Source organism: Procambarus clarkii, chromosome 28 (genome assembly GCF_040958095.1).
Source record: "Procambarus clarkii isolate CNS0578487 chromosome 28, FALCON_Pclarkii_2.0, whole genome shotgun sequence".
In the NCBI taxonomy this organism is placed as follows: domain Eukaryota; kingdom Metazoa; phylum Arthropoda; class Malacostraca; order Decapoda; family Cambaridae; genus Procambarus; species Procambarus clarkii.
This window is the reverse complement of record NC_091177.1, coordinates 43,870,389-43,894,632: the sequence shown is the minus strand read 5'-3', so window position 1 is coordinate 43,894,632 and position 24,244 is coordinate 43,870,389. Positions and strand designations below refer to the sequence as shown.

The window sequence follows — 24,244 nt, the reverse complement described above, 5'->3', positions numbered from 1 at the left end:
TGAAGTAAGATAAGCCAATTGACAATGTCTATCCCAAAGCTGTATTTGGGTGCATACAACACCAATAGTTTACCCACATTCTGTATAGTGAGGCTTCCACTAGCGTCCCATCTAGAACCCATCAAGGCTTTCTCCAGTGAGTCCTGTAGCGTAGCTAGACGCGTGGCAAAAGCATTGCGTGTTTCATCAGGACGCATTACCACAGTAGCTAATTGGCGAGCAATGCCAAAGCGATCACGATCAACTACCGATATATATCTCCTACGAAAGAATTTCTTAAATTCTTCCCAGTTTACAATTTTCTTTAAGTCAGGTGTTCCTGCTACGAGATACGCATCTCCAGATTTATAGTCAAGTGTGGACGTCGCCATACTGATATAGTCTACGTCTGTGACAGCAGTACCCTTGCTCCTCGCTCCAGCCTCTACACTAGCGAACCACGTCTCCAAGAGGGTTGGATCCTTTCCACTAAACGGACGAATGTCAACAGACTGTGTAAGAACTGTGACGGTGTTCGAGTTAGAACCCGCAGTATTCGGGGTGTGAGTCATGATTACTGAGTCGCTGCTGGTTGTAGAGGTTAATGAGGATAAGCTACCAAGAGCTGAGGTTGGGAGTTCACTGGCTAAGGATAAATGAGCGAGCTCACTAGTTAAGAGTAAGTTACTCTCCGATAGTGAACGAGACCGTAGACTGTAGGGGTACGTGCGCGAGCGAGGCCTGAGCGAGTATCGGTTATCCATAAAGTAAGTTTACATTGTGCCCACGAAAGTCCACAGTTTACTCTACTACACAAATAACAAAGGGTACTTAACTAGAGCTGAAGGCTGCTGGGGCTGCAATCCGTTCAATGGGGCAGAGATAATCTGGTCGTCACAGGTCCGGCGTCGGGAGGCGGCAGGAGACGTCAGGTCAGATAGCGGGGGGGGGGGGGGGGTAAGGTGACGTCAGGCAGGCACCAAGGCTCGGCGAGTCAGCTGGCAGCGCGCGGTGAGTCAGGGGCGCGTGCTGGGTGAGTCAGGCACGGGGGCACGCTGGGTGAGTCAGGCACGGGGGCACGCTGGGTGAGTCAGGCACGGGGGCACGCTGGGTGAGTCAGGCACGGGGGCACGCTGGGTGAGTCAGGCACGGGGGCACGCTGGGTGAGTCAGGCACGGGGGCACGCTGGGTGAGTCAGGCACGGGGGCACGCTGGGTGAGTCAGGCACGGGGGCACGCTGGGTGAGTCAGGCACGGGGGCACGCTGGGTGAGTCAGGCACGGGGGCACGCTGGGTGAGTCAGGCACGGGGGCACGCTGGGTGAGTCAGGCACGGGGGCACGCTGAACTGTTGCGATGCTGGCTGCTGTGCGCTGCTGTGCTGCTGTGCACTGCTGTGCTGCTGTGCGCTCCTGTGTTGCTGTGTGCTGCTGTGCTGCTGTGCACTGCTGTGCTGCTGTGCGCTCCTGTGTTGCTGTGTGCTGCTGTGCTGCTGTGCACTGCTGTGCTGCTGTGCGCTCCTGTGTTGCTGTGTGCTGCTGTGCTGCTGTGAGCTCCTGTGTTACTGTGTGCTGCTGTGCTGCTGTGAGCTCCTGTGTTACTGTGTGCTGCTGTGCTGCTGTGAGCTCCTGTGGTGAATCCCAGTAAGCTGCCACCAGTGTAACATCGGTTGATGTTATTGTAGAATGATTAGGTTGTGGGCAGGAATTGGAGTACAAAACGTCCACTGCTTTTTCTTAGTTTATTAAAAATATATATATATATATATATATATCTTCTACACGAGCCAGGAGCTAGCTAGAATATGTAAGGTCCATTGCTCAGGGCTGTCTCTGAAGGTCTGAGGGCTGCAGCAGGGGCAGAGCTACACATTGCAAGGGGAACACGCACAAGGGGACACAGGTGGAAACTGAGTGCCCAAATGAGCCACAGAGATATTAGAAAGAACTTTTTTAGTGTCAGAGTGGTTGACAAATGGAATGCATTAGGGGGTGATGTGGTGGAGGCTCACTCCATACACAGTTTCAAGTGTAGATATGACAGAGCCCGATAGGCTCAGGAATCTGTACACCTGTTGATTGACGGTTGAGAGGCGGGACCAAAGAGCCAGAGCTCAACCCCCGCAAACACAACTAGGTGAGTACAACTAGGTGAGTACATTCAAATCTGCTGACAACGTCGTTGATACCTATTAAGTTGTTTAGCTTAGCGCTGGCCATCATAAGAGGGTATTGGGTCACCCCATGTGTATGGCGCCTAACTGGCGTCCAACATGAAGGTCGAGGCTCCTGAGAATGTGCAACACGTGAAGGTCGAGGATCCTGAGAGTGTGCAACACGTGAAGGTCGAGGATCCCGAGAGTGTGCAACACGTGAAGGTCGAGGATCCTGAGAGTGTGCAACACGTGAAGGTCGAGGATCCTGAGAGTGTGCAACACGTGAAGGTCGAGGCTCCTGAGAGTGTGCAACACGTGAAGGTCGAGGATCCTGAGAATGTGCAACACGTGAAGGTCGAGGATCCTGAGAGTGTGCAACACGTGAAGGTCGAGGATCCTGAGAGTGTGCAACACGTGAAGGTCGAGGCTCCTGAGAGTGTGCAACACGTGAAGGTCGAGGATCCTGAGAGTGTGCAACACGTGAAGGTCGAGGATCCTGAGAGTGTGCAACACGTGAAGGTCGAGGATCCCGAGAGTGTGCAACACGTGAAGGTCGAGGCTCCTGAGAGTGTGCAACACGTGAAGGTCGAGGATCCTGAGAGTGTGCAACACGTGAAGGTCGAGGATCCCGAGAGTGTGCAACACGTGAAGGTCGAGGCTCCTGAGAGTGTGCAACACGTGAAGGTCGAGGCTCCTGAGAGTGTGCAACACCTGAAGGTTGTGGCTCCCGACAATGCGCAACACCTGAAGGTTGTGGATCCCGACAAGGCGCAACACCTGAAGGTTGTAGCTCCCGACAAGGCGCAACACCTGAAGGTTATGGCTCCCGACAATGCGCAACACCTGAAGGTTGTGGATCCCGACAATGCGCAACACCTGAAGGTTGTGGATCCCGACAAGGCGCAACACCTGAAGGTTGTAGCTCCCGACAAGGCGCAACACCTGAAGGTTGTGGCTCCCTTGCACAAACTTGGACATTTTAGACACTATTCATTATAAAATATTCTGACAAGTGATGTTTTCGAAATTGGAAATATTCGAAAATATACGAATATTTTCAATTAATACGAAATTGAAAATAATTGATACGATAATTGAAAATAAATTGATAATTGAAATTGATAATTGATACAATAATTGAAAATTCAATTGATCCGAAATTGAAAATATTCAAAAATATTGAAAATATTTTATTGAAAATATTCAAAAATATTGAAAATATACGATAATTGAAAATAAATTGATAATTGAAATTGATAATTGATACAATAATTGAAAATTCAATTGATCCGAAATTGAAAATATTCAAAAATATTGAAAATATTTTATTGACAATATTCAAAAATATTGAAAATATACGATAATTGAAAATAAATTGATAATTGAAATTGATAATTGATACAATAATTGAAAATTCAATTGATCCGAAATTGAAAATATTCAATTTCGTCGTTGGAAATTTAACATTTTATTTTTCAGCCGAGGCATTTAATACTGTTTTTTCAAAACCAATTCCACTTAAGCAGTTTTAGTTAATGTCTTTCTTAATCATTACCATGTTGTATCTTGTATATAATTTATTATTTTATCGCTGGTTAATAGTGACATTGGTAGGTTGTGAGAGGTTGTGAAGGATTCTATCTTTAATAGTGACATTGGTAGGTTGTGAGAGGTTGTGAAGGATTCTATCTTTAATAGTGACATTGGTAGGTTGTGAGAGGTTGTGAAGGATTTTATCTTTTATAGTGACATTGGTAGGTTGTGAGAGGTTGTGAAGGATTCTATCTTTAATAGTGACATTGGTAGGTTGTGAGAGGTTGTGAAGGATTCTATCTTTAATAGTGACATTGGTAGGTTGTGAGAGGTTGTGAAGGATTTTATCTTTTATAGTGACATTGGTAGGTTGTGAGAGGTTGTGAAGGATTTTATCTTTTATTATTATTATTTTCTACCACAGACGTGGCCACACATTTACAATGCTAACCAGCGTATATACATTTTCTTCTGTCCTCCATGGACAGGGTTAGAGAAGGGTTAAACATATAGTTCAAGGGTTTATTGAACAATCAACCACAGAAAGTAATTCGGTGCTTTTAAAATGCTGTTAACCTATACATAGATATACTGATTTACGTATGCCCTACATAAAGTGTTCGATGTGTCTTTTACAGTGTCATTAATGTGCATTTACAAAGGTGAAATGAGAGGCGTGTGGCTCCCCGCAAGCCTTACTCTGGCGTCCCTCTTCCCGCTGATGTCAGGGACCTTCAACACAATATAATTACTTATATTTATCTGACTTTTACGTGTTTGGACCATGTTTAGCCTGTGTGTGTGTGTGTGTGTGTGTGTGTGTGTGTGTGTGTGTGTGTGTGTGTGTGTGTGTGTGTGTGTGTGTGTGTGTGTGTGTGTGTGTGTGTGTGTGTGTGTGTACTCACCTATTTGTACTCACCTATTTGCGCTTGCAGGATCGAGCATTGACTCTTGGATCCCGCCTTTCCAGCTATCGGTTGTTTACAGCAATGACTCCTATCCCATTTCCCTATCATACCTAGTTTTAAAAGTATGAATAGTATTTGCTTCCACGACCTGTTTTCCAAGTGCATTCCATTTTTCCACTACTCTCACGCTAAAAGAAAACTTCCTAACATCTCTGTGACTCATCTGAGTTTCCAGTTTCCACCCATGTCCCCTTGTTCTGTTATTATTACGTGTGAACATTTCATCTATTTCCACTTTGTCAAATCCCCTGAGTATTTTATATGTCCCTATCATATCTCCTCTCTCCCTTCTTTTCTCTAGTGTCGTAAGGTTCAGTTCCTGCAGACGCTCTTCATATCCCATCCCTCGTAACTCTGGGACAAGCCTCGTCGCAAACCTCTGAACCTTCTCCAGTTTCTTTATGTGTTTCTTCAGGTGGGGGCTCCATGATGGCGCGGCATACTCTAAGACGGGTCTCACGTAGGCAGTGTAAAGCGCCCTAAAAGCCTCATCATTTAGGTTTCTGAATGAAGTTCTAATTTTCGCCAGTGTAGAGTACGCTGCTGTCGTTATCCTATTTATATGTGCCTCAGGAGTTAGATTAGGTGTCACATCCACTCCCAGGTCTCTTTCTCGAATCGTTACAGGTAGGCTGTTCCCCTTCATTGTGTACTGTCCCTTTGGTCTCCTATCACCTGATCCCATTTCCATAACTTTACATTTACTGGTGTTAAACTCCAGTAGCCATTTCCCTGACCATCTCTGTAACCTGTTTAAGTCCTCTTGGAGGATCCTACAATCCTCGACTGTCACAACTCTTCTCATTAATTTTGCGTCATCCGCAAACATTGACATGTATGATTCCACTCCTGTAAACATATCATATATGTAAATTAGAATGAGGATTGGTCCTAGCACCGATCCTTGAGGTACTCCACTTGTTACTGTTCGCCAGTCCGACTTCTCGCCCCTTACCATTACCCTCTGGCTCCTTCCTGTTAGGTAGTTCTTCACCCATACTAGGGCCTTTCCGCTTACTCCTGCCTGCCTCTCAAGTTTGTATAGCAGTCTCATGTGCGGTACTGTATCAAAGGCCTTTTGGCAGTCAAGAAATATGCAGTCTGCCCAGCCTTCTCTGTCCTGCCTTATTCTTGTTACTTTATCATAGAATTCTAAAAGGTTTGTTAGGCATGATTTCCCTGTCCAGAACCCATGTTGGTGCTTGTTTACAAACCCAATGCTCTCCAGGTGCTCAACAAGTCTTAGCCTAATTATTCTGTCAAGTATTTTGCAGGGGATGCTTGTCAGTGATACGAGTCTGTAGTTAAGTGCCTCCTCCCTATCACCTTTCTTGAAAATCGGTACGACATTTGCCTCCTTCCAGCAACTGGGCAATTCTCCCGACATAAGTGACTCATTAAAGATCATTGCCAGAGGCACGCTGAGAGCCTGCGCTGCCTCTTTAAGTATCCACGGTGATACTTTGTCTGGTCCAACCGCTTTATTTGCGTCCAGTGTTGTCAACTGTTTCATTACATCCACTGCTGTCACCTCTATATCTGATAGTCTTTCATCTTGGGTAATTACTTCTAACAATGGGACCTGCTCAGGCTCGGTTGTGAACACTCTATGGAAATTGGCATTCAGTGCCTCACAGATTTCCTTGTCGCTTTCTGTATATGCCCCTTCTGTTTTCCTCAGTCTTGTCACTTGGTCATTTACCGACATCTTCCTTCTTATATAGCTATGTAGTAATTTTTGTTGCTTTTTCGCTTTGACTGCAATATCATTCTCATAATTTCTTTCCGACACTCGTCTTATGTTAATGTCATCATTCCTAGCTCTGTTACATCTAATCCTGTTGTCCTCTGTCCTTTGTCTTCTGTACTTCCTCCATTCCCTCCTGCTTCTCACCTTTGCTTCCTGACACTGTCTATTAAACCATGGGTTATTATATTCCCTCCTGCTTTTTTCCTTTATTGTTGGAATAAATCTCTCTTCAGCCTCCTTGCATTTCAATATGACTTGGCTCATCATACCTTGCACTGTTTTTCCTCTAAGTTCTTCCTCCCACTGCATTTCTCCCAGGTAGTCCCTTATCCTTCTGTAGTCCCCTTTTCTGTAATCAAGTCTCCTTTCCCGGACCTCTTGTCCTTTGGTCTCAATTTTAAGCTCCATCATGTAGTCAAAGACTAGGACACAATGGTCACTGGCTCCTAGTGGTATTTCATGTTCCAACTGCTCGATGTCTTCTACATTCTGGGTGAAAATGAGATCTAATAGGCTGGGCGTATCCCCTCCTCTTTCCCTAGTATCTTCCTTCACATGCTGTGTTCGGAAATTCCTGTCAATAACGTCTACCAGCTTCGCTCCCCAGGTCTCCTCCCCGCCATGGGAATTCCTCGTTTCCCAATCTATCTCTCCGTGATTTAGGTCCCCCATGACCAGCAGCTTCGCTCTCATTCTATGCGCTATAGTTGCTGCCCTCTGCAGTTCATCTATACATGTCTTGTTGCTGTCCTCGTACTCCTGCCTGGGCCTTCTACTGTTTGGTGGGGGATTGTAGAGTATCAAGATTACAATCTTCTTCCCATCCACTGTCAGAGTTCCATGTATGAAGCTCGTGCTTTCATTGGTACCCGGATTTTCCAGCTCATCTAACTTCCATTTCCGCTTTATTAGGAGTGCCACTCCTCCTCCCTGTCTCTGTGTCCTTTCTTTTCTTGTCACCTGGTACCCCTCTGGAAAGATTGCATCCGAGATCATGCCATTTATTTTAGTTTCCACAATTGCCACTATGTCTGGGTCTGCCTCACTAACTCTTTCTTTTATCTCTTCTGCTTTATTGGCTACCCCATCAGCATTGGTGTACCAAACCTTGAGACTCTTCTTGGAAACTCGGGTGTTAGACTTCCCCCTTTCACCGGGGGTCTGGGGGGAACTGGGGGGTGTCTGGGGGCGAGTGGGGGCTGTGGGGATGAATGGGGGGGGGGGTGCTAGGGGGGTGCCTGGGAGTGCCTGGTAGGCGAATGGGGTCTGGGCATCTAGGGGGGTAGGAAGGGCATAATGGGTCTGAAAGTTAGGGGTCTGAATAGCATAGGGGGGTTGAGAAATAGAGTGAGACTGAGAGTCAGATAGAGGTTGAGAGGTTGGGGGGGGGGAGAGGGATATTGAGGGCAGAGGGCTAAGAGGAGAATGGAGCATGGGTGCTGGGAGTGGAAGAGAGGGTGTATTAGTTAGGGGGGAATTGAGGGTAGGTGGGGGTTTTGGGGTAGAAGAGGGGAAGAGGGAGATGGGGAAGGTGTTAGGGGGTCACAAGGTGAGGGGGTTAAATGTGGGCTGGAGGTGCATAGGAGGGGTGAGGGTTGGGTGGGGTTTGGGGGTGAGTGTAAGAGGGGTGCAGTGGAAGCTGGGATGGAGTAGGTGGAATTGAGGGCAATGGGGTAGAAGGGGCAGGGGAGTAGGAAGGGGTAGTAGGGAAGGGGGGATGGGAAGGTGAGTTTGGGGAGGGCATGGCTTGACCCACTGGGGTCGTTGACAGGTGTTATGTAGCAGGGGCAGGAGAATCGTTGGGGAGGTGCAAATGTGGAAGGGACAGGGTAGTTTTGGGGGGATGAAGCAGGGGGGTTTTGGGGGGCTGAGGCAGGGAGGAGGTATAGGAGGGCTGAGTTGGGGAGGATGCGACCTGGGAGGTGACCTGGGAGGTGGCCTGGGAGGTGAGACTACCTGAGAGGCTAGTTCGGTGTCGTGCTTGCCATCTATTCTTGTGGGCTATTTGCTCATCTTTTGTCATAAACCTCTCTATAAACACATTGTAATGGGTTTCACTTCCTCTGAGTAAATGCTTGTTCCTCATTATGTACTCCACAGCCTCCTCATTGGAGAATTGCACCAGAACAGGTCTATTCTTGGTACAATTGTAAGGTCCAACCCGGCAGCTGATGTCCACCTCGTGTTCTGCCATTCCTGCTCCAATACACCTCAATATCTCATGCAATTCATATTTTTCCGTCTCTATTCTTTCTTGTCTGGTTGTTGCCCCAGATTCGAATAATCCATGTATTATAATAGACCGACTCCTCAGTAATTCATTGTCATGCTGGTAGCCTCTCCCCTGGGGATTCTCCATCCCAACCGCAGTCACTAACCCATCCCTCACTAATCCTCTGTCCTTAGCCAAGCTGTTAATCCTTCCTAATTCGTTTGTGATCCGAGCACATTCCCTCTCCCAGTCCTCTCTTCCCTTCCTAATCTCTTCCTGAATATAGAGCATAAGTTCTTGTTTCTGCCTCTCTACCGCATCCTGTATTTGCTGAAATAACTCGCTTTTAATCCCTTGGATTAGATCCTCCATCCAGTCGCTCCTTCTTTCTACAAATTTCCCTATTAATTTGTCTATAAATCTGTCCTCCTCCTCAACCCTGCTGGTGATTGACCTTGAACCCCTTCCTGATCTAGTCATTGCAGTAACAACCTAGCCAAAAAGGCGCTCCTCAATACCTTGAACAATCTGCAGCACAAACAGGCGAGAAAGTACTCCACGCGGCTGGTCAAGATGTGAGGTCGCTGCGTCCCGCGTCACAGCTGGTGAGGTCACTAGTAAGGCTCCGGCTCCACAATTTCACAATACCACGATGTACTCAACACTTATTTTCAGTGGTGCTGTTTCTACTGTTTTTCTTCACTTTCTTGTAGTTTGCGTGTGTGTGTGTGTGTGTGTATGTGTGTGTGTGTGTGTGTGTGTGTGTGTGTGTGTGTGTGTGTGTGTGTGTGTGTGTGTGTGTGTGTGTGTGTGTGTGTTCTCACCTAATTGTACTCACCTAATTGTGCTTGCGGAGGTTGAGCTTTGTCTCTTTGGTCCTGCCTCTCAACTGTCATTCAACTGGTGTACAGATTCCTGAGCCTACTGGGCTCTATCATATCTACATTAGAAACTACTCTGACACTGAAAAAATTCTTTCTACCGTCTCTGTGGCTCATCTGGGTACTAAGTTTTCACCTGTGTCCCCTTGTTCGTGTCCCACCCGTGCTGAAAAGTTTGTCTTTGTCCACCCTGTCAATTCCCCTGAGAATTTTGTAGGTGGTTATCATGTCTCCCCTTACTCTTCTGTTTTCCAGGGATGTGAGATTCAGCTCCTTTAGCCTTTCCTCGTAGCTCATTCCTTTCACTTCTGGAACGAGCCTGGTGGCATACCGCTGAATCTTCTCTAACTTTGTCTTGTGTTTAACTTGGTATGGACTCCAGGCTGGCGCTGCATATTCCAAGATTGGTCTGACATAAGTGGTATACAGGGTCCTGAAAGATTCCTTACACAAGTTTCTAAAGGCAGTTCTTATGTAGGCCAGTATCCCATATGCCGCTGATGATATTCTTTTCATATGGGTCTCTGGGGACAGGTTCGGTGTGATATCAACCCCCAGATTCTTCTCTCTATTTGACTCTTGCAGGATTTCACCTGCCAGATGGTACATTGTGTTCAGCCTTCCGCTCCCTTCGCCTAATTTCATTACTTTACACTTTCCTGAGTTGAACTTTAGCAGCCATTTTCTAGACTATTCCTCCAGTTTGTCCAGGTCGTCCTGTAGTCTCTGTCCATCTTCATCTGTTTTGATTCTTCTCATAATTTTTGCATCGTCAGGAAACATTGAAAGGAATGAGTCCATACCCTCCGGAAGATCGTTTACATATATTAGAAGCAGGATGGGTCCGAGTACAGAGCCCTGTGTGTGTGTGTGTGTGTGTGTGTGTGTGTGTGTGTGTGTGTGTGTGTGTGTGTGTGTGTGTGTGTGTGTGTGTGTGTGTGTGTGTTCTTTTGGGTGGGGTCCCTCTGGTTGGTGTGTGTGGGGGGGTCTGTGTGTGTTTGGGGGTTGTGTGCGGGTGCTCGTGTGTTGTCTTTGGGGTTTTGTGTGTGTTGGAGTATGTTTCGTTGTCTGGTTGTGTGGTGGGTGTTGTGTAGTGTGTGTGTGTTGGCGTGTGCGTGTGTTGGCGTGTGTGTGTGTTGGCGTGTGCGTGTGTTGGCGTGTGTGTGTGTTGGCGTGTGTGTGTGTTGGCGTGTGCGTGTGCTGGTGCGGCTATGTGGTATTTATGTATCTTTCCTGTTGCTCAGGTGTGGGGGGGGGGGGGGGTTTGGTATGTTGGCAGCTGGCCCGTCCTCCGTATGTAGAGGTCGGGATTGTGTGCTGTGAGGTCGTGTTTGTATGGAGTGTTGTGTGTGTGTTGCCTTTTGTGTGTTGGCTGCGTGTGCTAGTTCACTGGTTCCGATGTGTGTTCCTTGTTTGTGCACAAATTGTTTGTACTCACTGTCCTTATGTATTGAGGCCTTGTATTATATGTATTATATGTATTATATGTATTCCGTCATGTGTCCTGTCGTCAGGTCCCGTATGGGTAGTGTGGTTGCTGTTTGTTTGTACCATGCTCTATTTCTTATGTTCTATTTCCTATGTTATATTAACTGTGTTAAACTTATTGGGTTATCATTTATATGTCTCTTATTGAGCTAATACATTAGGTGTTGTATTGTTTTGTTCTCAGGGTTACTGTGTGTTGTGAGTCCTGTTCTGTGTGTGTGTCTGTGCCATGTTCATGTGTGTGTTCTGTGTGTGTCTGTGCTACGTTCATGTGTGTGTTCTGTGTGTGTCTGTGTGTGTCTGTGCCATGTTCATGTGTGTGTTCTGTGTGTGTCTGTGCCATGTTCATGTGTGTGTTCTGTGTGTGTCTGTGCCATGTTCATGTGTGTGTTCTGTGTGTGTCTGTGCCATGTTCATGTGTGTGTTCTGTGTGTGTCTGTGCCATGTTCATGTGTGTGTTCTGTGTGTGTCTGTGCCATGTTCATGTGTGTGTTCTGTGTGTGTCTGTGCTACGTTCATGTGTGTGTTCTGTGTGTGTCTGTGCCATGTTCATGTGTGTGTTCTGTGTGTGTCTGTGCCATGTTCATGTGTGTGTTCTGTGTGTGTCTGTGCCATGTTCATGTGTGTGTTCTGTGTGTGTCTGTGCTACGTTCATGTGTGTGTTCTGTGTGTGTCTGTGCCATGTTCATGTGTGTGTTCTGTGTGTGTCTGTGCCATGTTCATGTGTGTGTTCTGTGTGTGTCTGTGCCATGTTCATGTGTGTGTTCTGTGTGTGTCTGTCCCATGTTCATGTGTGTGTTCTGTGTGTGTCTGTGTGTGTCTGTGCCATGTTCATGTGTGTGTTCTGTGTGTGTCTGTGCCATGTTCATGTGTGTGTTCTGTGTGTGTCTGTGCCATGTTCATGTGTGTGTTCTGTGTGTGTCTGTGCTACGTTCATGTGTGTGTTCTGTGTGTGTCTGTGCCATGTTCATGTGTGTGTTCTGTGTGTGTCTGTGCCATGTTCATGTGTGTGTTCTGTGTGTGTCTGTGCCATGTTCATGTGTGTGTTCTGTGTGTGTCTGTGCTACGTTCATGTGTGTGTTCTGTGTGTGTCTGTGCCATGTTCATGTGTGTGTTCTGTGTGTGTCTGTGCCATGTTCATGTGTGTGTTCTGTGTGTGTCTGTGCCATGTTCATGTCTGTGTTCTGTGTGTGTCTGTGCCATGTTCATGTGTGTGTTCTGTGTGTGTCTGTGCCATGTTCATGTGTGTGTTCTGTGTGTGTCTGTGCCATGTTCATGTGTGTGTTCTGTGTGTGTCTGTGCCATGTTCATGTGTGTGTTCTGTGTGTGTCTGTGCCATGTTCATGTGTGTGTTCTGTGTGTGTCTGTGCCATGTTCATGTGTGTGTTCTGTGTGTGTCTGTGCCACGTTCATGTGTGTGTTCTGTGTGTGTCTGTGCCATGTTCATGTGTGTGTTCTGTGTGTGTCTGTGCCATGTTCATGTGTGTGTTCTGTGTGTGTTTGTGCCATGTTCATGTGTGTGTTCTGTGTGTGTCTGTGCCATGTTCATGTGTGTGTTCTGTGTGTGTCTGTGCCATGTTCATGTGTGTGTTCTGTGTGTGTCTGTGCCATGTTCATGTGTGTGTTCTGTGTGTGTCTGTGCCATGTTCATGTGTGTGTTCTGTGTGTGTCTGTGCCATGTTCATGTGTGTGTTCTGTGTGTGTCTGTGCTACGTTCATGTGTGTGTTCTGTGTGTGTCTGTGCCATGTTCATGTGTGTGTTCTGTGTGTGTCTGTGCCATGTTCATGTGTGTGTTCTGTGTGTGTCTGTGCCATGTTCATGTCTGTGTTCTGTGTGTGTCTGTGCCATGTTCATGTGTGTGTTCTGTGTGTGTCTGTGCCATGTTCATGTGTGTGTTCTGTGTGTGTCTGTGCCATGTTCATGTGTGTGTTCTGTGTGTGTCTGTTTCTGTGGTATGATATCTCTTGTTGTGTGGTGTTGGCACCCCCCGTCTGTGTGGTGTTGGCACCCCCCGTCTGTGTGGTGTTGGCACCCCCCGTCTGTGTGGTGTTGGCACCCCCCCGGCTGTGTGGTGTTGGCACCCACGTCTGTGTGGTGTTGGCACCCCCCGTCTGTGTGGTGTTGGCACCCCCGTCTGTGTGGTGTTGGCACCCCCGTCTGTGTGGTGTTGGCACCCCCGTCTGTGTGGTGTTGGCACCCCCGTCTGTGTGGTGTTGGCACCCCCGTCTGTGTGGTGTTGGCACCCCCCGTCTGTGTGGTGTTGGCACCCCCGTCTGTGTGGTGTTGGCACCCCCGTCTGTGTGGTGTTGGCACCCCCGTCTGTGTGGTGTTGGCACCCCCGTCTGTGTGGTGTTGGCACCCCCGTCTGTGTGGTGTTGGCACCCCCGTCTGTGTGGTGTTGGCACCCCCCCGTCTGTGTGGTGTTGGCACCCCGCGTCTGTGTGGTGTTGGCACCCCCGTCTGTGTGGTGTTGGCACCCCCCGTCTGTGTGGTGTTGGCACCCCCGTCTGTGTGGTGTTGGCACCCCCCGTCTGTGTGGTGTTCGCACCCCCCGTCTGTGTGGCGTTGGCACCCCCCGTCTGTGTGGTGTTGGCACCCCCGTCTGTGTGGTGTTGGCACCCCCGTCTGTGTGGTGTTGGCACCCCCGTCTGTGTGGTGTTGGCACCCCCGTCTGTGTGGTGTTGGCACCCCCCGTCTGTGTGGCGTTGGCACCCCCCGTCTGTGTGGTGTTGGCACCCCCGTCTGTGTGGCGTTGGCACCCCCCGTCTGTGTGGTGTTGGCACCCCCCGTCTGTGTGGTGTTGGCACCCCCCCCCGTCTGTGTGGCGTTGGCACCCCCCGTCTGTGTGGTGTTGGCACCCCCCCGTCTGTGTGGTGTTGGCACCCCCCGTCTGTGTGGCGTTGGCACCCCCCGTCTGTGTGGTATTGGCACCCCCGTCTGTGTGGCGTTGGCACCCCCCGTCTGTGTGGTATTGGCACCCCCCTTCTGTGTGGTGTTGGCACCCCCCGTCTGTGTGGTGTTGGCACCCCCCCCCGTCTGTGTGGTGTTGGCACCCCCGTCTGTGTGGTATTGGCACCCTCGTCTGTGTGGTGTTGGCACCCCCCGTCTGTGTGGTGTTGGCACCCCCGTCTGTGTGGTGTTGGCACCCCCCGTCTGTGTGGTGTTGGCACCCCCCGTCTGTGTGGTGTTGGCACCCCCGTCTGTGTGGTGTTGGCACCCCCGTCTGTGTGGTGTTGGCACCCCCGTCTGTGTGGTGTTGGCACCCCCGTCTGTGTGGTGTTGGCACCCCCCGTCTTTGTGGTGTTGGCACCCCCCCCCGTCTGTGTGGTGTTGGCACCCCCGTCTGGGTGGTGTTGGCACCCCCCGTCTGGGTGGTGTTGGCACCCCGCGTCTGTGTGGTGTTGGCACCCCGCGTCTGTGTGGTGTTGGCACCCCCGTCTGGGTGGTGTTGGCACCCCCCGTCTGGGTGGTGTTGGCACCCCGCGTCTGTGTGGTGTTGGCACCCCCCGTCTGTGTGGTGTTGGCACCCCCGTCTTTGTGGTGTTGGCACCCCCCCCCGTCTGTGTGGTGTTGGCACCCCCCCGTCTGTGTGGTGTTGGCACCCCCCGTCTGTGTGGTGTTGGCACCCCCGTCTGTGTGGTGTTGGCACCCCCCGTCTGTGTGGTGTTGGCACCCCCCGTCTGTGTGGTGTTGGCACCCCCCCCGTCTGTGTGGTGTTGGCACCCCCCCCCCCCCGTCTGTGTGGTGTTGGCACCTCCCCCCCCGTCTGTGTGGTGTTGGCACCCCCGTCTGTGTGGTGTTGGCACCCCCCCCCCCCTCTGGGTGGTGTTGGCACCCCCGTCTGTGTGGTGTTGGCACCCCCCCCCCCCTCTGGGTGGTGCGGGTACGCCCCGTCTGGGTGGAGCGGGAACCCCCTTTCTGGGTGGTGCGGGTACCCCCGTCTGGGTGGTGCGGGTACCCCCCGTCTGGGTGGTGCGGGTACCCCCGTCTGGGTGGTGCGGGTACCCCCGTCTGGGTGGTGCGGGTACCCCCCGTCTGGGTGGTGTGGGTACCCCCGTCTGGGTGGTGCGGGTACCCCCCGTCTGGGTGGTGCGGGTACCCCCGTCTGGGTGGTGCGGGTACCCCCCGTCTGGGTGGTGCGGGTACCCCCGTCTGGGTGGTGCGGGTACCCCCCGTCTGGGTGGTGCGGGTACCCCCGTCTGGGTGGTGCGGGTACCCCCCGTCTGGGTGGTGTGGGTATCCCCCGTCTGGGTGGTACGAGTACCCCCCGTCTGGGTGGTACGAGTACCCTCCTCAGGGTGGTGCGGGAACGCCAGGTACCTTCATTTACTTATAATAAACAGTTGACGGTGTTCGAAAACTCACAACCCAGTGTTATTCTTGTTATAAAGAACCTCGTAGAGTTTCACAGTTCATAAACTGTTTACTAAATGTAAATATGAAGCCATGATTGAGGAGAGATGCACAGGTTTCGTCAGAGGTTACATAAATATCTTATGAATCGCGTCGTGACGGAATACTACATGTCAGACAGTGACAGACTGTCTTCTCTGGGCCCGTTTCTCTGCTGAACCCATATCTAGTGCCCATCTGTCTGCTGATCCCATCCACAGCCCTCGCGCGTCTGCTGTATCTATGTCTAGACTCCTTCTGTCTTCTGTGCTAATCTCTCTGATGTAATCCTCTCTGAAACCTTCCGCTCATTTGCTGTTACCGTCGCTGGATCCCGCCACCTGTCTGCTGTCTGCTTTAACCGCCCCTGGATCCCACTACCCGTCTACATGTCTGCTTTAACCGTCCCTGGAGCCCACTACCCGTCTACATGTCTCTTGTAACCGTCCCTGGAGCCCACTACCCGTCTACATGTCTGCTTTAACCGTCCCTGGAGCCCACTACCCGTCAACATGTCTGCTGTAACCGTCCCTGGAGCCCACTACATGTCTGCTGTCTGCTTTAACCGTCCCTGGAGCCCACTACCCGTCAACATGTCTGCTGTAACCGTCCCTGGAGCCCACTACCCGTCAACATGTCTGCTGTAACCGTCCCTGGATCGAGCCCACTACCCGTCTACATGTCTGCTGTAACCGTCCCTGGAGCCCACTACCCGTCAACATGTCTGCTGTAACCGTCCCTGGAGCCCACTACATGTCTGCTGTCTGCTTTAGCCGTCCCTGGAGCCCACTACCCGTCTACATGTCTGCTGTAACCGTCCCTGGAGCCCACTACCCGTCTACATGTCTGCTGTAACCGTCCCTGAAGCCCACTACCCGTCTACATGTCTGCTGTAACCGTCCCTGAAGCCCACTACCCGTCTACATGTCTGCTGTAACCGTCCCTGGAGCCCACTACCCGTCTACATGTCTGCTGTAACCGTCCCTGGAGCTCACTACATGTCTGCTGTCTTCTTTAACCGCCCCTGGAGCCCACTACCCGTCAACATGTCTGCTGTAACCGTCCCTGGAGCCCACTACATGTCTGCTGTCTGCTTTAGCCGTCCCTGGAGCCCACTACCCGTCTACATGTCTGCTGTAACCGTCCCTGGAGCCCACTACCCGTCTACATGTCTGCTGTAACCGTCCCTGAAGCCCACTACCCGTCTACATGTCTGCTGTAACCGTCCCTGAAGCCCACTACCCGTCTACATGTCTGCTGTAACCGTCCCTGGAGCCCACTACCCGTCTACATGTCTGCTGTAACCGTCCCTGGAGCTCACTACATGTCTGCTGTCTTCTTTAACCGCCCCTGGAGCCCACTACCCGTCAACATGTCTGCTGTAACCGTCCCTGGAGCCCACTACCCGTCTACATGTCTGCTGTAACCGTCCCTGGAGCCCACTACCCGTCTACATGTCTACTGTAACCGTCCCTGGAGCCCACTACCCGTCTACATGTCTGCTGTAACCGTCCCTGGAAGCCGTTGTCTGCATGTCTGCTTTACCCCTCCTCCCCGCACTAATCTCTCTGCTCCCTTTTTAAATACAATGAATTGTAGTAATCAGCTTACTGTTCACTTACTCTTATTGGGACTTATTACAAGCAGCAGCTTATCCTTCTTTAGCGTAGTGATCCCTGCCCGGACACCAGTCAAACAGGCGGGATAATAACATGTTCTCTCGCTTGATACCTTAATATAACATGCTCATAATAGATATATATATATATAATTTCGTTTATAATCAGTTGCTGTTAATCTTGGGTTATTCTTAGTTAATATTAAAACTTTAATATTTTAGTCTGATAATATATTTGGAAGTGTTTTCAGAGCTCGTATGTGAATGTGTGAATGTCGTTCTTAACCGGCCGCATCCGTGAGGTACACCCGGACATATAGATATCGGATGAGTTGAGGTGTGTCCCTTCATGTTGGACTACTCACAGGTAGCTAGTGTTATGAGGCATCGTTCTCCCTCATAAGAGTAGTCATTCCACCAACAGTGTATTACGATTAGTATTTAGTAAAGCAAGTATACATAGAGAAGTCAAATTATGCTAATTTATCAATCAACAAATCCACAGGAGCCGTGATGAGGGTTCGAAGCTATACAATGGGTGTTGCCAGATGCACGCTCTAGTCGAATGCATCAAGACATGGTCAAAAGAATTGGAACCTGGGGTGCTATTGCACCCACAAGGATCCCCAGGCTTTCACTGAAGTCGTATAGCTAGTTAGGAGTAGATATATTTACTCTTTTATCTGTTGTTGGGACCTTGTCCTAAAAGGAACAGGTGTAGTTACTGTGACGTCGTGTTCAGCCAATTGGAAGGAGGCAGCGTGAGCCAGGGTCAGCGGTGGATGGCCATGATTGCAGAGATCATCATGCAATCTCTGCATGATGATTGCATGGTCATCATGCAATCATCATGCTCATGAGAGTCGGCCATGAGTTGTCAGTACTGAGGTTAGCGGCACTTGCCTGAGTGCATGTTCACGGAATATGACCTGAGGCAGAAGACCCATAAGAGAGAGAGTATTAAGAGAGAGAAGGCAGTAGTGGGGCATGACCGGCCATACCCTTGTCTGTACACAGGCATGAGAGACCAATACCACAGGGAAGATGGCCGCCACCTTACACAACACCTGGAGCATACCTGGAGCACAACACCTGCAGGAGCATACCTGGAGAAGGTTCAGGGAGTCCATCTACTCCCCGAGCCCGGCCTGAGGTCAGGCTTGACTTGTGATAACTTGATCCAACAAACTGTTGCTTAGAGCGGCCCGCAGGCCCACATATCCACTACACATCACCACTCTCAACACACTAGGCTTCTCACAACGATTAAGGCTTATTCATTGCCAAGAACTGAGGTAATTGGGAGGTGAACCTAGACGTGTGTATGTTTAAGTCTTATATGTAAATTTAGTATACTCATGTACCTTGCACTATGTGTATATTCCTTCTCTCTCTCTTAACATTTTAATATCGCAAACAGGTAAATAACACTGCTAAAAATTCTATTGAAAACAAACCTCCCGATTTCAAACTCCACGGAAAAAAATAGGAGCAGATATTTCTTAAGGGATCACTAATGCCGACGTAGACTAGCCTATGACAATCCCATGCCTCACACGTTTCATTCTAAAAATAAAAATTGCAACCCGCTCTCGCACAAGACAGCACATATATGACTTATTGCTTATAGTCACTATTTCGCTTATAAATAAGTTTATATGTGACATAGTAGAAACCATTTTTTTTTCAGGGCACTAATTTTTTCTCTCAGTTTTATTAAACAGAGATTTTATACAAAATTTGACCATATCCTGAGTTACTTTACAATTTATTTAAATATTTTGGTTTTGTTTTATTATTTTTATAAAACTGTAATATCAATATAGGTATAGTTTCAGCACTAGTTGTAATATCTTAACACACTAAGACGGTTAGTTAGGTTGTGGTTTTCTATTCAGCTTTTCAAGGTAAACTCAAATATTCATAATAAATTAGTATGTCTGATATGCACTTATTCATACGGAAGATATTGACTATAAGCAAGTGCGAGAACGGGTTGAAAAAAAAAACCCTCCTCTGAATTGACAGTACGATTTAATAATAAATACATTTCCTTATTGTCATAGATAGTACATAATTACACTTATGGGGCTGTTACATTTACCTCCCTATTTATTCTCCCTGTTAAGACACTCAGAATTTAAAGATAATGTTTTAAGTTCAACTTGCAACACAAAATTTTAAATATCAGGAATTTCGTTTTCTGTTTTATTAAACAATAGAGATTTTATGCAATATTTGAAAATATCCTCAGTGACTTTACAATTTATTGATATATTTTAGTTTTGTTTTATTACTTTTATAAAATTGTAATATCAATATAGCTATTGGTTAAGTACTAATTGTAATTAAGAAGCAATAAAATGTTAATCTTCAAACACTAAGAAGGTTAGGTTAGGGTGTGGTTTTTTATTCAGCTTTTCAGGTAAACTCAAATAATCACAATATATTTAACAGTACGGGATGATACTAAGTGAAAATAAGTAAAATTCCTGACTGTTATGAATAGTACATAATTGCACTTACTTGTGCTGTTACATTTACCTCCCCATTTTTGGAAGATGGGCCGAAAAAAAGGTGAATGTTGCTAATCAGTTTAACTTTGGACAGAACAAACAGGCAGTCAACCAGATATTCTGTTTTATATAGATTACTAGCAGTACCCGGTGTTTCAACCCTATTGGGTCGCAACCGGGTTCTTTTCTGATGTTATTAGAGTTTGGGAATGCGGCCCCAAGTTAGTAGAGACTTTCAAGGGATGTGTTCCGTAATGCAAGGTTAATTAAAGGGGGAGGGATACAAATGTTTTGATTTATATATATATTCACCACCACCATAAATAAATATATAACAGTTGCACACAGGGGTTATTACTACACGATTATGTACAAGCTTGTCTTCCCCTGAAGACACAGGATGCTCCACGGTGCTCACGATGAATCCTCTATGATTCTCTTGGCGAATCTACCCTGGCCAAAGGCCAGCCAGATCACAGTTCCACTGGGTGCTCCGTCGTGGAGGCCTTCAACCACAATCCAGCCTGTAGCTGGCAGGTTCCGATCAGGTCCGCTGTGTAAGCCACTCCACGACCGATACTAGGGTTGCGAGCCCTAGGCAGGAGCCTCGTGTGATCCCGCTGATCACTCTCCTCACTAAGCACCACAGTGGCTAGTCTCTTCCACCAACCAGCCCCGGATAAGACGATTCCTGATACTGCCACGTCACAGGCAAGCTAATACTCTCAACAGAGTTCGTCCGGGGGTGACTCACAGCTTCTTCAGCAGACTCGTGAAGAGACCTTGGCTGCCTTGGGTAGACTGATCCATCGTCCAATACAGCAGTCCCAGGTCGACTCTGTAATCAGACACGTCATTAGTACTGGGGACGCTCTAGGGAACCTCACTTACAGGCTTAGACACAAACGTCCACCTATTAGCTCCATAGATGGCGTTCACTGTCTAAGCGCCACCTCACCAGAGGTCAGCAGCGGCTATGTTATGAGCTGATAAAGACGGGAATCCAGCACCTGTGGCCGGTATATCCCGTCCTCACCAGATGGCGTTTTCCATTTGGAGTGGGTTTCGGGAGCGGACTCACAGATGGCGTTGTTGTTACTGCTCTGTGCTCCGACGATGGACTCGGGTCCGTAACACCCGGCCACGAGTTGCTGTGGCTCAGCAACGCATGTGAGGTGCTGAGCCCCAATAACCTTCCCTGTCCCTGAGTCGTCCCTACCATTTCACCCTCACCCGTCTCCTCGGCCTCCCAACCATTCCCCACTCGACCATCCCTCTTCCTTCCCACTATGCCCCACTCCCCTGTCCCTTTGTCCCCCCACCATTCTCCATTCCCTCATCCCCTCGTCCTCACTATCCCCAACTCTCCTGTTCCCTCGTCCTTCCCCACCATTACCCCCTCCCTTGTCCCCTCGTCTTCCCCACCATCTCTCACTTCCGTCCCCTCGTCATCCCCACCATTCCCCACTCCCTCGTTGATGCCTTCCCAAATGGTCTGATGTTTCCATCAGAAAACTGGGAACATCAAGTGATCTGATGTTCTCATCACTGAAATATAAGAAAAACAGTTAAAAAATGAAATGAAAATATGAAAAAATAAAAAAAATTAACTATACTCAAAATATAAACGGTATGGTAAACAACACAGCTCAATTCCAAAGCAATTCACACAAAATAATTAAATCAAAATGAAAATAAATGAAAATCTATGACAGTTCAATTTATCAATGCAATCAGAAACATTGAAATGGAATTGTAACATATTTAGTATAGCATGTGTGTTGCTCTTACATGCAAGAGAAAAGCATAGTTTTACCTGTCACAGATGTGGCATCTATACTTATACTTACAAAATTAACGGTACGGTAAACAACACAGCTCAATTTCAACACAATGTCACACAAAATAATTCAATAAGAAATAAAATATATCGAAATCTATGAAAATAAAATTTATCAATGCAATCGGAAACATTGAAATGGAATTCGTGACATTTAGTATAGCGTGGATGTTGCTACTATATGCAACAAATGGCGCTGTTTTTCAAAAACGCACATATTTACCTGTCACAGGGTTGGCATCTATATAGTAGGTATATAAAAAGACACGGCTATCCGAATGCAACGTTGTGTCAAAATTTCAAAGCAATCGGTGGAGAACGTTTGGAGATTACAGCGTGTGTTTCTCTTACGTCCAACAGATGGCGCAGTTTTTCAAAGGAAGCATGTTTTTTCCTGTCACAGGTGAGGCATGTATTTAGTAGATATATAAAAGGACGCACCTATCCGAATGCAACGTTGTGTCAAAATTTCAAAGCAATCGGTAAAGAGGTTACGAAGATTTCCCTTGACGTGAAAAACACTTGAAAAACAGTTTTTCAGAAAAGCATGTAATTTTTTACTTTCACAGACTTGACATTTATATAATATGTTTAAAAAACCTGCCCGGATGCGAATGGAACGTTATGTGAAAATTTCAAAGCAATCGGTGAAGAACTTTCGGAGATTAGCGGTTATGCACAAACGAACATTTCCATTTTGATTTATATCCAATGAATTCAATATCTGGTTCTTGGACGATGACACCACAGCGGGTTCTATAGATTTCCTCCCATAATACATCAGAAAAATTAGGGATTGATTGTTGCCACCAGAGAGGCAGCTGGCTCATTGTGCACCTTATATTCCTGTGTCTTTGGTGATGATCTTGCTTGAGTGGACAACTATTTCACTTGTGTTGCTAGACTAAGGTGTCGGTGTTGATCTTTATATAAGACAAGTAATATTGTGTATATTCTGCCTATATCGATATTTGTGATGCTTGTAAGGTTGAGGAAGGATACGTGGGAGCCCCACTGAGTGATTAATTATAATAATAATAATATTTTATTCAAGAAAAGTACATACATAGATGCAGAGTTACAAACATAATGGTGGATTTATAGATAGAGCAAGTACATACAATATCTAAAGTCACTAATACGCATAGCGTTTGGGGCAAATTTTTGCGGTCATTCGGCCTTATATTGTGTTTTGTCCTTATGCAGGCGATGAGTCACAATAACGTGGCTGAAGTATGTTGACCAGACCACACACTAGAAGTAGAAGGGACGACGACATTTCGGTCCGTCCTGGACCATTCTCAAGTCGATAGTCCTTGTTTGTAAATACATATTTTAGTTCTTATGCTACCTAGGTGTTTCTGCCCTCCTTTGGGGGTTTCCCTGGATATTTTATCAGCACGCCGCTATTAACTATAAATCCCTAGAACACCAAAGTGAGACTACCCATAGGATAAAGTCCTCGTCTAGTTAAAAGGTAAACCACAAAAGGACGTAAGAATACTCAATCCAAAACTGCTGGATCGAAGGAGACACCCTTCACTGGGGCGTGTAAACTGCAACTCCACGTTTCCTTTTTTTGTCGAGGGTTGTATTGTGAATTGGGGTTGTTATTAAGTATTAAATCAGCAGTCTTTTTTGTTTTGTTATAGACAATGAAGTCCAACTTGTGGTCCTGGGCTGTTAGAGTCACTCCATTTTTAAATGACATATTATATTATTCTTTCTTCTGTTTTATTCTGTGAACTCACAGGAGGGTTGCTTGAAGGTGGTTGTTCTCTGTTGTCACATGTTTCTAAATACATGAGACAACATATGGGTGTTGACTATTCGTGTACCCGTTTTTTATTAATACTTGAAGGTTTCCGTTATGTATAGTCATGATGTAAGCAAGCCTTGCCGAGACTGCCTTCAGATGAGCGCTGTTCCCATTCGTTGGTCCTCCATATCTGGATTTGTTCATGCCTGTATGTCTTAAATAGACGAAAATAGTTAAGGTATAAATGAGTATTTGTCTAGAAGGGAAGGGAACAATCAGGGGGAAAGTGCCAAGCCATTACGACTATATAGCACTGGGAAGGGGTCAGGATAAGGATTTGGATTGGAACGGGGGGAAGGAATGGTGCCCAACTACTTGGGCGGTCGGGGATTGAACCCCGACCTGCATGAAACGAGACCGTCGCTCTTCCGTCCAGCCCAAATGGTTAGTATTTGCCTAGAGTTAATGAGGCAATTATGTGGTGAGGATTGATTGATTCATGAAGTTTAAGCCACCCAAGAGGTGGCACGGGCATGAATAGCCCGTGTTTGATTTTGAGAGTAAATGTGACCTTCCGTCGACCTGTGGTGGGGAGCCAGGAACAGACACACCTCCCCGGCATGAGGGGTGGACACTCCCGAAGACACAGGTGCCTGCGAAACCGATATGGAGAAGCCCAACGGGTGTGGACCAATCAACGCCGTGCAAGACGATGACGTCACACCGTGAAGACGAAGGTCACCCAAGCTAGACTAGACACTTAGCTTCCGAGACCCAAACAAGACACGTTCTGTTCCTGTCGTCTGGCCAGTGTTGGGCAGATATCAACAACTCAAAGTTTGCGAGCAGGACACTCAAGAATATTCACGGTTGAGGTCCAATAAGACTGAGGCGCAGGAGCTGTTCTCAGTTGTAAGCAGATTCGCTGGGATTGGTGCAGAAGATTGCTGAAGGCAAGGTATCATTTGGGAGATGAAATACTTCAAGAGTCAGAGAGAGAGAAAGACCTGGGGGTTGATATCACGCCAGACCTGTCCCCTGAAGCTCATATCAAGAGGATAACATCAGCAGCATATGCCAGGTTGGCTAACATAAGAACGGCCTTTAGAAACTTGTGTAAGGAATCTTTCAGAACATTATATACCACATATGTC

General features: G+C 47.7%; 1 protein-coding gene across 1 annotated transcript; it reads left to right on the top strand.

Annotated features, from left to right (window-relative positions):
- Positions 1-2,249: 2,249 nt before the first annotated feature.
- LOC123755153 (probable serine/threonine-protein kinase kinX) lies at positions 2,250-3,131 on the top strand. Its single transcript, XM_045737634.1, has one exon. It carries the CDS (start codon positions 2,250-2,252, stop codon positions 3,129-3,131), a length of 882 nt encoding a protein of 293 aa, XP_045593590.1.
- The last annotated feature ends 21,113 nt before the right edge of the window (positions 3,132-24,244 follow it).

Bases quoted from the DNA above. Each gene is read 5' to 3' on its own strand.
- LOC123755153 (XM_045737634.1), top strand. From the start codon at position 2,250: ATGAAGGTCGAGGCTCCTGAGAATGTGCAACACGTGAAGGTCGAGGAT.